The 16300-nt window shown below is 40.8% G+C and overlaps 1 protein-coding gene and 1 long non-coding RNA gene across 4 annotated transcripts in view; one reads left to right on the forward strand and one right to left on the reverse strand.

Moving 5' to 3' along the window:
* runx1 (RUNX family transcription factor 1) overlaps positions 1–13864 on the forward strand; it is a 56086-nt gene extending 42222 nt beyond the window's left edge. For all 3 annotated transcript variants that reach the window (XM_051428416.1, XM_051428415.1, XM_051428418.1), the window contains 4 exons: positions 3326–3430; positions 5233–5448; positions 11104–11250; positions 11336–13864. In XM_051428416.1, the coding sequence (XP_051284376.1) occupies positions 3326–3430; positions 5233–5448; positions 11104–11250; positions 11336–11880 (1013 nt within the window). In that variant the 3' untranslated portion in view covers positions 11881–13864. The remainder of the gene's footprint in view (positions 1–3325; positions 3431–5232; positions 5449–11103; positions 11251–11335) is intronic.
* The window catches only part of LOC127378990 (uncharacterized), a 182107-nt gene that overhangs the window by 146894 nt on the left and 18913 nt on the right, over positions 1–16300 (reverse strand). The window lies entirely within an intron of this gene.

A 16300-nucleotide genomic window follows, 5' to 3' on the forward strand; every position in this document is an offset into this window, starting at 1 on the left:
TTAACAACTCTGGAAAGTAATCATGGCAGCGTTTTTTTTTTCCATTTTCCGTCACTACAATCTTGAGATAAAGAGTAGAAACATCTTTTATTGGCCAACAACCTTGTGTTGTTTAGCCAGAGCTCCCCCTGCTGCGACTGGCATTCAAATGAATTAAAGGGTTGCTTTTTTCACACAGGGCTACAGTGAGTCTCAATGCAGCTTAATGCGATGTGTTTACGTTTATTCTTTCACAGAGAGCTAGGGGTGTGGTGAGATGCTTTGACACATATGTTACTGAAAAGGAAAACATCCTCTTTCAACTTCCCTAATGTTGTCTTATAGTGTTTGAACCATTTATTTATTTGGCTTTGTCCTATCTTTAACCATACAAAAGTTGTCCAATGTTCAAGAGTGGATGGAATGAGGCATAAGGAATACTTAACTCAGTTGAACTTTACAAGAAAATCACAAAACTGTCCAGTATCAATATTCTGTGTGGCGAAAGGATTGTATCTCCACTACTGTCAGCTCTTTGATTATTAGCTTACTGCCGAAACAATGGTATTCCAAATGGAGCTCAGCTGGTAACAGTCCATGTATTTGTACTACGTTGGTCGTTTTAATGTCGATTTTAAATGCTCTTACACACTTGTTTACATTGCTGCTTTAGTCCAGTCACCAGTTTATGCATTGCACGGTGTTGCTGTTCGTGCAATACAATGTAAAGTTTTGTTTTCGAGCTGGTTTGCTAAATAGGCTAATGTAGCTAACAATAACACTAGCCTGCCACTGCCCCTGGTGGCCCCTGGAGGCCCCTGGTGGCCCCTGGTGGCCCCTGGTGGCTCCTGGTGGCTCGAGACAAACGCCACAGCACTTGTTGAAATTGAAATAGGCGAAAATGGCAAAATATTATTGAAATGTAAGACTTGCAATAACGGAATTACTTGAAATGTTAGTGTTGTCTGTAGAAAACCATTATTATTTCACATTGAGCTTGTTTAGAAGAGCCACAAACAATAACAACATAGCTGCTGCACTGGTGGTGTCCATGTTCTTTCCGACTCGTAATGCACAAAGACAAATGGAACGCTATAAGTGGTACAAGCCAGGCAATTACATCACGTTCTCGCGTCAGAGTAACTCGGGCGGGAGATTTACGAAACAAATGGATAGCACCATAAGTAGTAGCCCAAACCATTGACCTTTATCTCAACATATGATGGTAGCTATCATGCTGCCTTTGATTTACTATGGCTATGGTTATGGTTATGGTTATATGCGTACAATACAATTAACCCAAATAGGTTAATAGCAATGGGTTTTGTATTAACCCCACCCCCCCCAAAAAAAGAAAAAAACTACCATATTTTAAAAAATAAATGTTGGCAAGTATGTAGTAGCCTGTGCTGATTACTGCGTGTGTGCATGTCATTGACGAATATAGGGAGGACATTCAACTGAAGCTGCATTAAATCAGGTTGTTTTAAGCAAGATTATCCTGCAAGATGTTTCTTTTCAACTACATGTAAGTTCCCTGTTATAGACTAACAGTATTATAACAAGCAATATTAAAAATATCCAGTTTATTCCCATTAATTCCTGTTTATTCCCATGGAAAGTTTCCAACTTTGAAAATTCCCGGAATTTTGCAACCCTAATAACATGTGCACTGTCTGTATTTGAATGCAAATCATGTGGACTCTGATGTTTGTGTGGGACAGAGCTGTAGACCGATCACTTACTGAGGCTTTAGTCAGTCGACTGTACTGACTGAAATTAGATTTTGTTCCTTCAAAGCTGAAATGTTGTAACAGGTTTTTCCAGTTGTACTTTGTCAGCTGACATTATTAAAATTAAATTTAAAATTTAAAAATTTAATAAAACTTCAGTATCCTTTGTACGTAAGTCATACAAATATCTTGGCAATAAGGTAAATGTTCAGAGAGAGAGAGAGAGAGAGAAAGGAGACACACAGGGAGTGAGAGAAGTGAGAGTAACACCTGGCATTACCCACATGTGTCTGCTGTTTGTGTGGCATCAGACTGTCTGCATGTGGTAACTTTACTCCGGCACTGGCACACAACAACAGCGGTGGTCTGCACGTGTGTGAGTGTGAGTGTGTGTGTGTGTGTTTGCAGCAAGCATACTGTTGTTGAGTGATTTCTGCTCACAAATCTGAGGCTGGCAGTGACCCCCCAACAGGCACACACACACGAACAGTCCTATAAATGTATAGTACAGACACTTGGTGCAGTGAACATATATTTGTTCTCAGATATAACCGGGGTTAAACTGATACAAGTTTTTTATGGTTGATATTTTTGGATTATACCATGGTCAAATTAAACTCTGCTTTCTGATTGGCTGGCAAGTGTCCCTTAAAATTGTAAATTGGGAATCATAGTTATGGTCGACACTTTATTCTCTTTTCTAAATCAGTGCTCAGACAGTTTTAGGCCGCAAGTAACCACAGCAACAGTACTAATAAAGCGAGTGACAGATAAAAGGCTCTGATTCGCTAAAAGAAGAAAGAATACTGCACTCGTATTTTGCATACCTCACCATTCAGATGTCACACAAACAGTGTTTCGTGGCACCGTTCAATATCAGTTTTCACCAGAATGAAAAAAAACCCTGAAATTAACAGGCAGCAAGATCGTTAGCTTGGACAGCTTCTTTTCCCATCTCCAATATCTTTAATACCTTTTTATTGAATTAAACGGCTCACGGTAACACATTCCTGGCTTGTTAGCGTGTTAGCTGTATGCTGGCCAGGTACAATGGACCTGCAACTAACCATGTGAGAAGTATCACTAAGCTTCTACCTTAAAAACCTCAGCATAATCGACCTCCAATGTTTTACATTTCATAGAGTTTGACCTGTGACATAAAAACACAGCAACAGTGACACAATTATACAAATATACACAGACCGTCGGCCATCAACCGTCATCGCAAGACTATTGAATGGAGTAGTTTATCACAGTCTTTCTCTTTCTACATCTTGACGTTTTTTCTGTGTGTATGAGAGAGAGAGAGAGAGAGAGAGAGTGTGTGTGTGTGTGGGTGTGTGGGTGTATGGCGTCTGGTTTATTCCTGTCTGGGGGTCCATGACTTACATTACTTAATGCATTAAGCAGACCAAGAGGATATTTGGGGAGAACAGGAGGGAGGGGGGAGAGAAGTAGAGGCAAGATGGAAAGGAGAGTGCTGGAAAAACTAATATTAATTAACACTTCACTTTTTTCCTCCCCTTCCTTTTCTCTTTTATTTCTCTCTTCTTCTATTCATCTATTCTCTCATATTCTTTTTCTCCCACTTTTCCTCTCCTTTTCTCTCACAGGAAAGAGTTTTACTCTGACCATCACAGTGTTCACCAACCCTCCTCAGGTGGCCACGTACCAGAGAGCCATTAAAATCACAGTGGACGGTCCTAGGGAGCCACGACGTGAGTGACACTGACACACAAATGTTGACATTTTAATTCCTCCACAGATATTAACATCTGGAGTTAGGGTTAGGAATATTATATTCCATATCTGCCAATAGAGCTTCCTAAATGTTACACACTGGACCTTTAAATAAATAAAAAAGTGAAGCATCTTAGTATGCCACTCTTTGGGGAAACCCTACTTCCAGACAAGAACAAGGTTTTGCAGATGATTCTGCAAATAAACTATGAACGAACGTTAATTGAACACACTGCTTCTTCCACTGACACTGAACATGCAGGGATACTGGGTTGCTCTCACTTACAGCAAGTCCATGAGCTCATATGACTCTCTGTACTTCCAAAGAATTGGACTAATTTTAGAATACACTCTAAGTCTGTATTTGCTTGTTCATGGGTCCTCGTACAGTGACCCTTATCTAACATGGATGTTGTTCAAAGAACACTGCTGGAGTCTAGTTAGAAGTCAGTATTTTGATGTCTTATATTGGAGCAAACAATACAAGGTATTCAAATGTTTATCCCAACCTGGGTCTTTTCAAAGGAACCCAGTACCCAGGTAATGGTAGTATTAACCATAACCACAGTCTTTCTCTAACCATAACCAAGTGTTTTTGTTGCCTCATCAGACCTTAACCAAAGCTTATTTGCTATAACCACAATCCTTCCATGACCTTAAGCATACCATAGTGACCATGAGCAGATATGAAAAGCAAGAATGTAAAAAATGTTGGCTGCAAAGGGATGTAATCTTGAATCATCCAATATCAACATTATTGTCTGCTGACAGCGTTGTATATTGAGGGACAGTAACATTTTGATCTTAATTCACTATTTATAGGCCCCTTTTTATGTTTCATGCTTGCCTCATAAAGTTGGAACACGGTGGTTGTTTAATAGTTTTATCAATGAGCTGACACAATTGTTTTGTTTTGTTTTTATTTGATCATTTAAAGTTGTATTAAATATTTGTCACTGTGTGATATGGAAGTCAATAAACCAACTAGATACTCTGTGGAGACATGCCTCTAATCCTTACAGACAAACTCTCGGACGAGTGAGTCAATAAGGAACCTGATGCAACACTGAGTTCCTCTCCCACTCAGTGTGATGAAACATGGGGATTTCTGGTGGCAGATGAAAACAAGAGGAAGAGAGAGAAAGATTTTGTTTTGCTAATAAACACTAATATAGGCTATGACATATGAATAACTGAACAGAACTGAGCGAGGAGTCAGTGAGGTGACAGAAAGAGAGGAAGACTCCTGCCAGCTCCGCTCAGCTGTGAATAACCATCACTCGTCTCTATCTTGCCCACACACACACACACACACACACACAGTATAAATACACACACATGCACACTTCCCCCATTGGGAGGAAGTGCCTGTAACTGGAGCTCAGTCTCCGTGCTTTGAAGTGCAGCCAACACCACAGACAGCGTGACAGACCACCACACACACACACAGGGAGACAGCCAGACCCCTATGCGGCGCCCATCGTCAGATTCCCGAATGCAATAGCAGACAGAGTGTGTTAACAATGTCGGAACATTGTTATAGCCAGTGTTGGGTTTTAACTGTTACTGTAATCCCTGGATTATGTAATCAGATTTCAAGCATGAAGTAATCTTCTGACACATCACCTCTAGATATCTTTGCGTTGCACACTTTGAAGCTGCTGAAAGGCACCAGACAACAGTATATTTAAATGTGACCACCGGGAATCATGACACATCATCTCTCTCTCTCTCTCTCTCTCTCTCTCTCTCTCTCTCTCTCTCTCTCTCTCTCTCCCAGGTCATCGTCAGAAGATGGATGAGGTCAAACCCGGCACTCTGGCTTTCTCTGAGAGGCTAACGGAGCTGGAACATCTGAGACGGAGCTCGATGAGGGTGACACCTCCTCACCACCACCACCACCACCACCACCATCAAACCTCCGCCAACGCCCGCCAGTCTGCAGCACTCAACTCTGCCACCTTCTCCAGCCCCACGCACACTCAGATAACTGCTGGTAAGAGCCCAAAACTGAGTAACGTCTTATCATCCTCAGTCAAGAAAGGAAAGAAACAGCATTCAGCATTCTGTGCAGCTCATATGTTGGTATGGAGCTGATCAAGTGACGTTGTTTTTTCTAGTTGAACCAAATTCAACTATTACATGAACCAAGTTTAATTTGAGGCAGACAAGTTGCACTTGTCACAGGGTTTTAAGCATTCTGATTCATTCAAATAGGAGAATATCTCAGAACAAAAGTTTGAAGATTAACAAATAATATTACAAGCTTTCTGTCAAAGAGCAGCTTAAAATCAGTACAATTTGGGATTGGCTGGGATTGCAAAGAAGTGTAAATTACACAATAGTGGACACTGGAACATTTAATTTTTTGAGTCATGCAGCACTGCAAATGTTATTTCCCAAAGTTAAACCTTTTTACCAACATAAATCCATATTAGTATCTTTTTCTGTCTTAAAATGACAAACTTCCCTCTTGGCCCTCTCTTGAGAAACATGACTTCATTTTGAGGACTAAGGCTTTCCCAGAAACGCTGTGCTGCTCAGTGTGTAACCAGGAGTTGTTGAGCCACTTCAGCCATCATTTCTCTGGAAGCAACACTTGCTCACAGCTGTATAATTTAATTAATGTTAGCAAATGATTCAACAGTCCCTCGAGCAGTCAGAACGTATTGCCTTTTTAGGATGCAGCCACATTTCCTAATTTAGGCTGGTAGGACTTCTTAAAATAAAAAATAAGAAATATATATTTTATTTTGTTATAGCATCCAAAATAACCCAGATCCTGAAATGTACCTGCAGCAGCTAAATTATAAACATCACTTCACAATTATCATCCATGCTGACAGTGTTGAAAGTGACTTAAAGCAGTAGTTCAACATTTTCAGAAACATGATACAGAGAGAGAGAGATTAGCTTTAGCTTAGTATAAAGACCTGAAAAAGGGGGAAACAGCTAGCCTGGCTCTGTCCAGAGGTTAAAAACATCTGCCTACCAGCACCTGTAAAGCTCACTAATAAAACAACAAGGGCTATGGCTATTTCTTGGCCTAGTGGTCCGTGACTCCCTGGAGTTATTTTACAGACTAAACATAAACAAAATATGCTGGTGCTAGTAGGTTGATGTTTTTACCACTGGACAGAGCCAGGCTAGCTGTTTCCCCCTGTTTCCAGTCTTTATGCTAAGCTAGGCTAATTATCTCCTGACTGTAGCTTCATATTTAATTGACAGCCATGCCAGTGGTGTTGAGATCTCATCTAACGCTTGATCAGAGAGAGAATCAGCATGTTTCCCACAATGTTGAAGTATTGCTTTAAAGTGCAGTTCCATCAATGGCCACTAGATGCTGGCTTCACAAAACTCAGAACACACAGTTTTGCTATTCTCTTGCATCAACTCGTTTCATTCTGTGTGTGTGTGTGTGTGTGTGTGTGTGTGTGTGTGTGTGTTTGCTAATCTTGTGTAGCTTGCACCAAACCTCATTGTTCCTCTTTGTGGTTTGAGTGCAATCCATTGTGGTCTGTGTGTGTGTGTGCGTGTGTGTGTATACCTGTGAGAGTGTGTGTTGTGGTTGCCGTGGACATGTGTATGTGGCACCAAAAGACAGTATCTGTTCCTCTTCCGCCTTCAGATGAAGTGACGTTGTATGTGTGTGTTTACGCACTTGTTTCTTTTTACGTACACATTTGCATGTGTGTGTTGGTCTGTAAGTGAGGAAGCAAGTTATGCTTTAAGGAGGAAATGAGAGTCAGCTGGCAGGAAGTGCTACTGTGAGAAAAAAAAAATTAGAAGCAAATGCATAACTGTCAGAATTTGATTCTGTATTCAGGTTTCTGATTTACTTTCCATTGTGGTCCATCATTGGATCTGTTGTCCATCCGAGGTGTGATGTACAGTAAGCGAGCCAAATCATGTGGTTATAAGTTCAACGTACATATCACTGCAAAGTCACAATCACTCACACATGCCTTCAAAATATATTCATAGGTATGTTTTCAATTGTGTATAATCACCTGAAAATACCTGTTACCTTAGAATGAGCCATTTTTATCTACAGACGCCCCGTGTCCTCTGCTACCGAGGCCGCCATGTGGCCGAATGTGGAGTTGGAGGCGAGCAGGTTGTAATCTGCAACTACACCACTAGAACCCACTAAATCCTACACACTGGACCTTGAACTAAAAGATGGGAATACTTCTTCCATCACGGCAACTATGTATTTGTTGTATGTAAAGTAGACCTAAAAATAAAGTAGATGAAGTAACATCCCTTTTTTTATAGTAATAAATCCAAGATAGACATCAAAATATGTTAAAGGCTACCAAATGAAAAATAACCATAATATCAACAATACCACACAATTCATATTTACATTGTATATGATAAGTGATATATGAAAAATAAAATATAAACACTTAAGATAAAGGGCCTCAAGCAAAGTCACTTGAGCCATCCTCTAGTGGCCATTAGAGAAACTGCAGCTTAATCCACTGAGCATCATAAACTAAGATTAACATCACTTTGACACAAACACAGTTTTGTTCATGGAAATGTAAGTACATACTGTTTCTAATAATAGTACAAATGATCCCCTATCTATCAGCTTAAGAGTGCAAATGAGTGCAAACCATCTCGTTTCCACAAACATGATTTGCAACAGAAAATCATCGATTCTTTAAACTGGCAGGGAGCGGGGACGTAAAACAAACAGAAAATGTAGAGTAGTGGTAAGAGACTGAGAAAAAGACCAACACAGTGCAGTTGCAGACTGATGGAAACAGAAACAGAGGTGGCTCTCAGTGCTTCCTGCTTTCTGTGTTTTTCTGATCCCTCTAAAAATGAAAATAGCAACAGGAAACCGTTATTAAGCCACTCTTTTTCTCTCTCTTCCCCTTTCTTTCCTTTTCTCTCCCCTATCATCAAACCCCTCCCGCTTAGCTTTCATTTCTCTTTTGACAGTCGTCTTCCCTTCTTTCACTTCCCAAATTTTCCTAACTGTGAGTAATAAATACTGTACAATAATGTAATGTCCGTGTGTGTGTTAGTGTTCACGTGCATGTGCTCCAGTGCTTCAGCCTGCACATGTGTAGCAGCGCAGTAAAAGTCTATGTTTCCTCTGCTGCCAAACCACTTACAGCTCATAACAGATGTAAAATACACAGAGCGGTGTCACGTCATAAAGGTCCATGAAATTAAAGCTTATGTGGGTTTTGCTGCAGCCAATAGCTACAGAAAGAAGATGTTAAGAGAAGGGTAAACCAAAGTTTATTTTAAGATCAGCTGTATCAATCAATGTGGGGAAATAAGGTACCTCTGTATTTACTACTACACCCCTGGACTGGGTTGCACCAGCTATGTGTAAGTTCTCTCCTAAATTACGATGTAAAGTCGACACTGGATGACTCTGGGCATAATTTAACTAGTTAGGACGTAAATCATAACTAAGAGAAGTGGCCAATCAACGATCAAAGATATTGTTCCATCACCTTGCGCATTAGCTTTCTAGCTGGCATGATCCACTTCATAGCACATCATTGTAAGCTAGACCGATATTGAAGTATCATATCAATAAATTAGGTCTCTACTGGATTAGTCACAAAATGGCTGCAATTAATGAAAAATTATTCTCAGTGAGAATAATTCTGTGACATTTTATGATTTATACCACCTCCAGGCCATGTGCAACTATTTAGTGGAGACTTATGTGATGCAACCGCTTTTATTTTAGTAATGCAAAGTAGTTTGGACTGACACACAGCTGGTGCAACAGGCTGCTGTGATACTTAAACTTAATATGTACACAATTAAATAATTCAGGCATAAAACAAATAAAATAAAGTAACATTAAAAAAATTTGTATTCACTTCATGAGGACATTAGAAAGCTGTAACTGTAATACTTTAGGGAGATTCAATTAGAAACAAAAGTTATTTGCATAAACACCAAAACCCCTTTAATATTCTATCAATTTAAAAACTGTTTGAATTCCCTTTGTCGTTTTGTGCTTTTTGAATTTTTGTCCTTCTCTATAACTCAATCATTCCTACTTTCTAACCTGTATTACCATCTGTTGAGCCTGGATTGTCTGATTTATTTTGTACTACCCGAGACTGGATTATGGGGTAAAGTGGGTCCTCAGGTCCCCCTGCCCTGCCTGGATCTTAAACCCTTTATTATTCCAGATGATATTGTGCTTAGTTTTATTGTGTTTGATAATATTGCAACACAGTAAACCCGGGGGCATGCATTGTTCCAGCAAAGGAATACTGTCTAAAATGCAGAAAGAGGAGGGAAACATGGAGTTAACAGGGGCCCAGAAGCCATATACGTATAGCATATATCTGTATAGCTGTCTCCAACTTTCCCTGTTTTCAACTTTGTGCATTGTTTCAGATAATAAAGGTGTTTTTAATTGTTTATTTAGCTAAATAAGTCTGAGAATGTTCCCAACCCATAAAGAAACACTAAATCCTTCAGTTTGTCTGGAAAATTCAAATCACCAGACACAACCTCTGCGAACCTTTTGTTTTTCCAAATTTAAATATTTGGATAATACATATAATTGGAGTCAGATTATTTCTGACATTCGTCAGCCGCCCATAAAGCACCACAGAGATCCAATCCAATCCAATCCAACTTTATTTGTTAAGCACTTTAAAAACAACCAAAGTTGACCAAAGTGCTGTACAGGAGAATAAATAAGACATCATAATCGTTCTACGTGCTCTAGTTCTATTTCCAAGCAGCTCGCTATGTATGACTCCTGCCCCACATTAGTGCACTCTGCCACGGGAGGGAAGCCAGGAAAGGAGGGGGCTTGGCACAGGGCCTCACCACCACCCAAATACACACACACACACACACACACACACACACACACGTCAATGCTTGGGAGAGCTCTTGGCTAGACTTGAAAAGCCTTCATTGACGTCTTGGCTGCTGTGTACAATTTGCTTCCTCGTCTGTCTGCACATGCACACACAAACACACACACGCATACACACTCTTGTCTGCAAGTCTGTGGGTGATCAGTGCCATTTATTAGACTGTGGGGAAAAAGACTGGATTGAATGAAAGAACTCACACACACACACACACCACACACACACACAGCTCCCCCTTCATCCGCCCACCCCCACACTAAGTTAATTGCTTCCTCTCCTCCATCTCTTTCTTCTGTTCCTTCCACTATCAACAGCTTCTGTCTCAAGACCAAGTTAATTTAAATCTGCCTTTATTTACATTCTGCACAAACCGTGCAGTTCAACGTGTTGTTCATATGTGCAAGATTAAGATATTTTCTGTTCAGAAACAAAACTGGGATTTTATTTGACCGTTTTTTTTTTAAGTTCTCCACTTTAATACTATAATCAGTAAATCTCTGAAGCAGAGGTTTTCTAACTCGAGTCCGAGGACCAACAGGGGTCTTTAAGTATGTTGTAGGGGGTCCCAAGCAATATTTTAACTTTAATAACAGTTTTTCGAAGTTGGAACAAGGGAAGAAATCATTTCTTAAGGAAAAATTCTCTCAAATTGGGGGTTCGTGCATCGATTGTGGGAGACGTTGACATGAAAAGGTTTGGGACCCTTACAAATAAACAACTTCTCTCACAACATTCAGTTTACTTAATCTCTCTCTTTCTCTCTCTCTCAGATTCCAGACAGATGCAGTCGTCTCCATCTTGGTCCTACGACCAATCATATCCCTACCTTGGCCAAATAACAACGCCCACCGTCCACACAGCCAATCCCCTTTCGCCTGGCCGATCCACGCTCAGTGACCTGTCCTCACGACTCACAGGTAACACACTCGCAAGCGTGTACACACAGAGTAAACAGACAGTAAAGTAAGAAGGTGGTAACCTCTGACCTTTGCCCTCTCACAGGTCCTGACCTCACAGCCTTCAGTGACCCCAGGATGACTTTAGAACGACCTTTCACCTCCCTCCCCTCCTTGCCTGACTCTCGCTTTACCGACCCCAGGGTCCACTACCCTACCACGGCGGCCGCCTTCACCTACGCCCCCTCTCACAACCCCGTCTCCAACGGCACCCTTGGCATCACCATGGCGACGGCCATGGCAACCACGCCGGCAGGGAGGTACCACACCTATCTGCCTCCCCCCTACCCGGCGAACACCCCTCACCAGCCTCAGAACGGGCCCTTCCAGTCCACCTCCTCGCCATATCACCTGTACTACTCCACCGCCGCCGGGTCTTACCAGTTCTCCATGATGGCGGGGGGAGGAGGCAGTGACTCACGCTCCCCGCCGAGGATCCTGCCGCCGTGCACCAACGCCTCCACGGGATCCTCCCTCCTGCACCCCTCTTTGCCCAATCAGAATGAAGGAGTGGGTGTGGAGGTGGAGTCCAGCCACAGTAGCTCCCCGACAAACATGGCAGCAGCTGAAGCTGTCTGGAGACCTTACTGAAGCAGCCAAGGTGGTAGAGGACACTGTGGGTGCACTCATTTAAGGTGACTGCCTGGTCATGTAATGGCGCACACTGAAGACAAAACCCACCAATCCAAAATAAGATAAGTGAACTACAGCCCGAATCTCAGTGAAAGGAGGAAAGTCTGGTGTCATTCTACATTTTATTCTCAAAAAAGACCCAAACCAGCAATGTGTTGGTGTGTTTGTTCTACTGAAGATGTGGATCTTTAAAAAGACCTCTCAAATATATAGTTTCATTTTTAAAAATGTCCTAAAACATCTGGTCAGTGTAGTTTTCATCAAATGTTAATTAAACAGGAGAAGGGCACTATTAATCCACATTTGGTGATCTAGTGAGTCTTTGTGACAGCAGGACGGTGTGTAGGTGTGATTGAGCCAAAATAAACTACATCATTTGGGTTCACATTAATGAGGGAACATGTCACATTGTGCAACATCGATGTGTTTTTAATACTTTTTTGACAACAATGGAGTTGGCTCAGAGGAATAAGATATATATATATATATATATACACACATTGTACTTGTTAGTAGTTACATTTATTGTTGGTTTTTGTCTGCACATGGGACTTACTGACAATAAAATGACTTACAAACATTATTATTATTACATATTGGCCCTAAATTTCCTTCTTGGACACACTGAGTCAAAGGGTACCATCCAACTATGGATGCAGTTCCTACTAATGTTCCTTTGAATTGTTCAGTGATTATAGGTTTTCTCATTTTTGGATAAACACCACCCAGTAATGTTCGTCATTACTTGACCAGGAACCTGATGAGTGCGCCCAGATTAAAACTGTCTACTGACAAACAATGTTGGCCAATGAAAAACAAGTTGAATGACTGACAGGTGCATTAGTCAACAGGCAGCAGTGAGTGGACGTCCCTGTCTCACTCTCAGGACACAGAAAAGGACTCCAGAGAAAAACTTCTATTAAATGAAGGACAAACGGAGAGAAGCAGGAGAATATTTTGGTTTTACACTGACAAAGTGCATGCAGCAGCACTGGACTGATCTCAATCCACCTTCCTTTGTAAAATAACTGCTTCCTCATAAATGTTGTTGGTGTTGTGAATAGATGATTTACTCATGCCAAAAATTGTCATGGCCTGTTTGTGTTTACCTTCATCTACCATTGTTTCACTCCCCCATGATTTTACCACTCCTCGCATTTCTCTTCTCGGTTGCCATTTTTTAGAAAAACTAAGCCCTAAAATAAAAAAAACAAATGTTTTTATGGCCCCTGAGGAATATTTCGACAAAAAGTCACCTCTAACGTTGACCTCACTGCAGACTGCATTCTTATCCTCATCTATCAAAATGATTAAAACATCTTCATTTTACAATGGTTGAGCCGGTCAATTGATTATAGACTGGATTCTAATGAAACATTTTGCTCAGATTTCTATATTAACACAGAAGAAAATGTTTATAGTGAGGTCTAAATTACACAGAATATTGGTTTTGAGATGAAATCTAAATATTGTCTACCATCAGCAGCTTTACTCTATGATGATTTATTCCCCTCTCTTTTGAATTTTGACTCATTTTCTCACCCCACTGAGACAAATTAGAGCATGGAGTTTTGTTAAATACTTTAATTTATTCCTACAATACCATTTTTGGTAGCATTTCACTTGTATGTGTGTGTGTGTGTGTGTGTGTGTGTGTGTGTGTGTGTGTGTGTGTGTGTGTGTGTGTGTGAGTGTGTGTCACATTTACCCGTGATCCACTGTCGATTTGTACTGTATATATCCGTGGCTGTAAATGACACCTGCATTTGATCATGTTTTCATCACCGTTCTCTCTCTCTCTCTCTCTCTCTCTCTCTCTCTCTCTCTCTCTCTCTCTCTCTCTCTTTCTCTCACACACACACACACACACCAGGTTTGTTTTGACAATGTTGATTGTGCACATTTGGTTTTGATTTACATAAATATTATTGTGAAGAAAGTACAGCTCTTGTCTTGTGGTTGCTGGTTGTCTATTTGTTTTTCTCAATGATATTTCTCTTTATATAAAATTCTCTCCTGCATGCTGCCACCTGTATCCATGCCAAACCACACACACACACACACACACACACACACACACACACACACACACACACACACACACACACACACACACGTACACATTTCATCCATTGCTATTCCTGAACCTGAAGGAATTTCTACAGGCAAACAGACAAGCCCTAGCTTGCCTTCTCTGCCAGTTTACACACACACACACACACACACACACACACACACACACACACACACACACACACACACACACACACACAGACGTTGCTAAATAAAGGTGAAGTGGTTGCAGCCAGACGGTGAGTACACAGTATAAAAAGCTGATCTACTGCAGGCAAAGGTTGGGGAAAGAGTGCACAGTGTTCTGCAACTTATCAAATAAATGATGTGAACATGCTGTTACAGACGTCAGAATCATCCTCAAACACAGGTGACGAATGTTCAGGCAGCTTTGTCTGAGAAGACAGTGGAGCACATCCAAGGCAAGGCTGGGAAAAGCCCAGGGTGTATTTTTCATAATGTGCAGCTCAAGGAAGTCCAAGCAAAGGTGGTACTGTGCTCAAAAACAAACTATTGTGTACGTAAGTGTAGTCTGAACAAATCTCAAGGCAAAAGTGTTTGTATTTGTTTGGAACAAATGCTAGAAAGCGGAGAGAAAACCCTGCCATCAGAGAAAGGTATGATAGATAATGAGTATGGGAATAACAGCACACAATGCTTTGTGTTGTGGTCAGGCTGTGTGAAGGATGAAAAAAAGGAACTCAAACTCTGCCTACTTTCCTACTTCGCCACAGCTCACCAGACGTAGGTGTGAATCCGTTATACTCCAACGGAAGTACTTGTATGGTCAAGCAACATCTGAAACCCCTTAGACCTTTTTCACAGCAGCCATTTTGACAGGAAATAGGGTAACAGGTGTTACCAATGATACTGATTAAGGCTCTATTACAGTCAGGTCAAACAGAGTTTGGGTGCGGTTATTGCGCATGTTGGCTCACTGGAAAGACTGCTACACTTAATGGGACCTGAATTAGTGTCATTGGTAATTCCTATGTTTACCCTACTATTTCATGTCTAAATGGCAGCTGTGAAAATGGTCCATTGGGAATGTTGCATCTGATAATTTTAGTAGCATAAAAACGTCACAAAGTGACTGGCCAGATGTGCGGTGAGGTTTTAAACCTCTCTCTTTTTATTCTTCACACCATCATTGGTGCCACTTTGCATATGTACAGCCAAGTACAACACCATGAAGACCTTTGAGACGATACACTACAAAATACAAATCATATCTAGCATAGTCCAGACACCATCTCCAGATACTGTTTGGCAATTCCACTAACTGATTTGAAGCATTCACTAAAATATTAACTCAATATTGCTCAATATATTTCCATGGATAGGGAACAATGGAGGGTGCTCATTGTGGCCTCATGTTGCACAGTGGATGAACATTAATTGAGTGTGCATGTTTGATGCAAACAACAAGTGATTAAAAAAATTTATGCTAAATTGTTAACACACAATCCTGACAGAGACTGTAATTGTGGAGAAATGCTGGATCTCCAGGGGTTCCTTGATATAAAAAAAAAACTAACATTTAAAGGACCACACTAGTATTTTTGCAGAGATCATTCAAGCCAATTCCAGGTGTCAATCAAATCAATCGAAACAAATGGGCATGACTTCAGCTGGATGCAAAATACTTTTAACTAACTAACTTTGATTATGAGTTTGGGTTGTTAAATTGGTCTTTAATACAATTTCACATGTAGTTTTCAAAACACTGTTCTTTACATGAGAGAATACACTGACCTAGTTAAACTAGTGAATGATGAGAGAAATCCTCCCGTGGTACAGTTGCATGAACGGGTCATTTAGCCTTAGTGAACAGCGACATCTAGCTGTCTAATTGCATTCTCACCCCCCCAGTGTTGAGGATAGTCACAGGAGAGGAGGTTCAGTTTCTTCAGCCTTTAAAAAAAATGAAGCCTGGAACACTTTAACAGGATAAAAGACAAATGGGTTGTTGACAAAGATATAGAAACAGTTTCGGTGCATGAGAGGAGTTATTGGGGTTCAACACATGAGAGGGTCCTAAGGGTCTTTAAGGGTCTAGTCGGTTTCAGGAGTCTACTTTTGATGTGTTTCCAGTGGGTAAAAAGCGACATTGTTCCTTATTCTCACTGTAACAAACCTATCTCAAGAACAATTGAAGAAAACCAACAAATAATGTATCTTCCCCTACAGTATGGGACTAAATATTATCAAATGGGGCCTCATGCATGTCCATCTGGGGGTTGAGGACGTAACATTTCAGCAGCCCTGCGTGAGGTCATTAAACATGAGTTCAAAACAGAATCAC

This window comes from Dicentrarchus labrax, unplaced genomic scaffold (assembly GCF_905237075.1).
Source record: "Dicentrarchus labrax unplaced genomic scaffold, dlabrax2021, whole genome shotgun sequence".
NCBI lineage: Eukaryota > Metazoa > Chordata > Actinopteri > Moronidae > Dicentrarchus > Dicentrarchus labrax.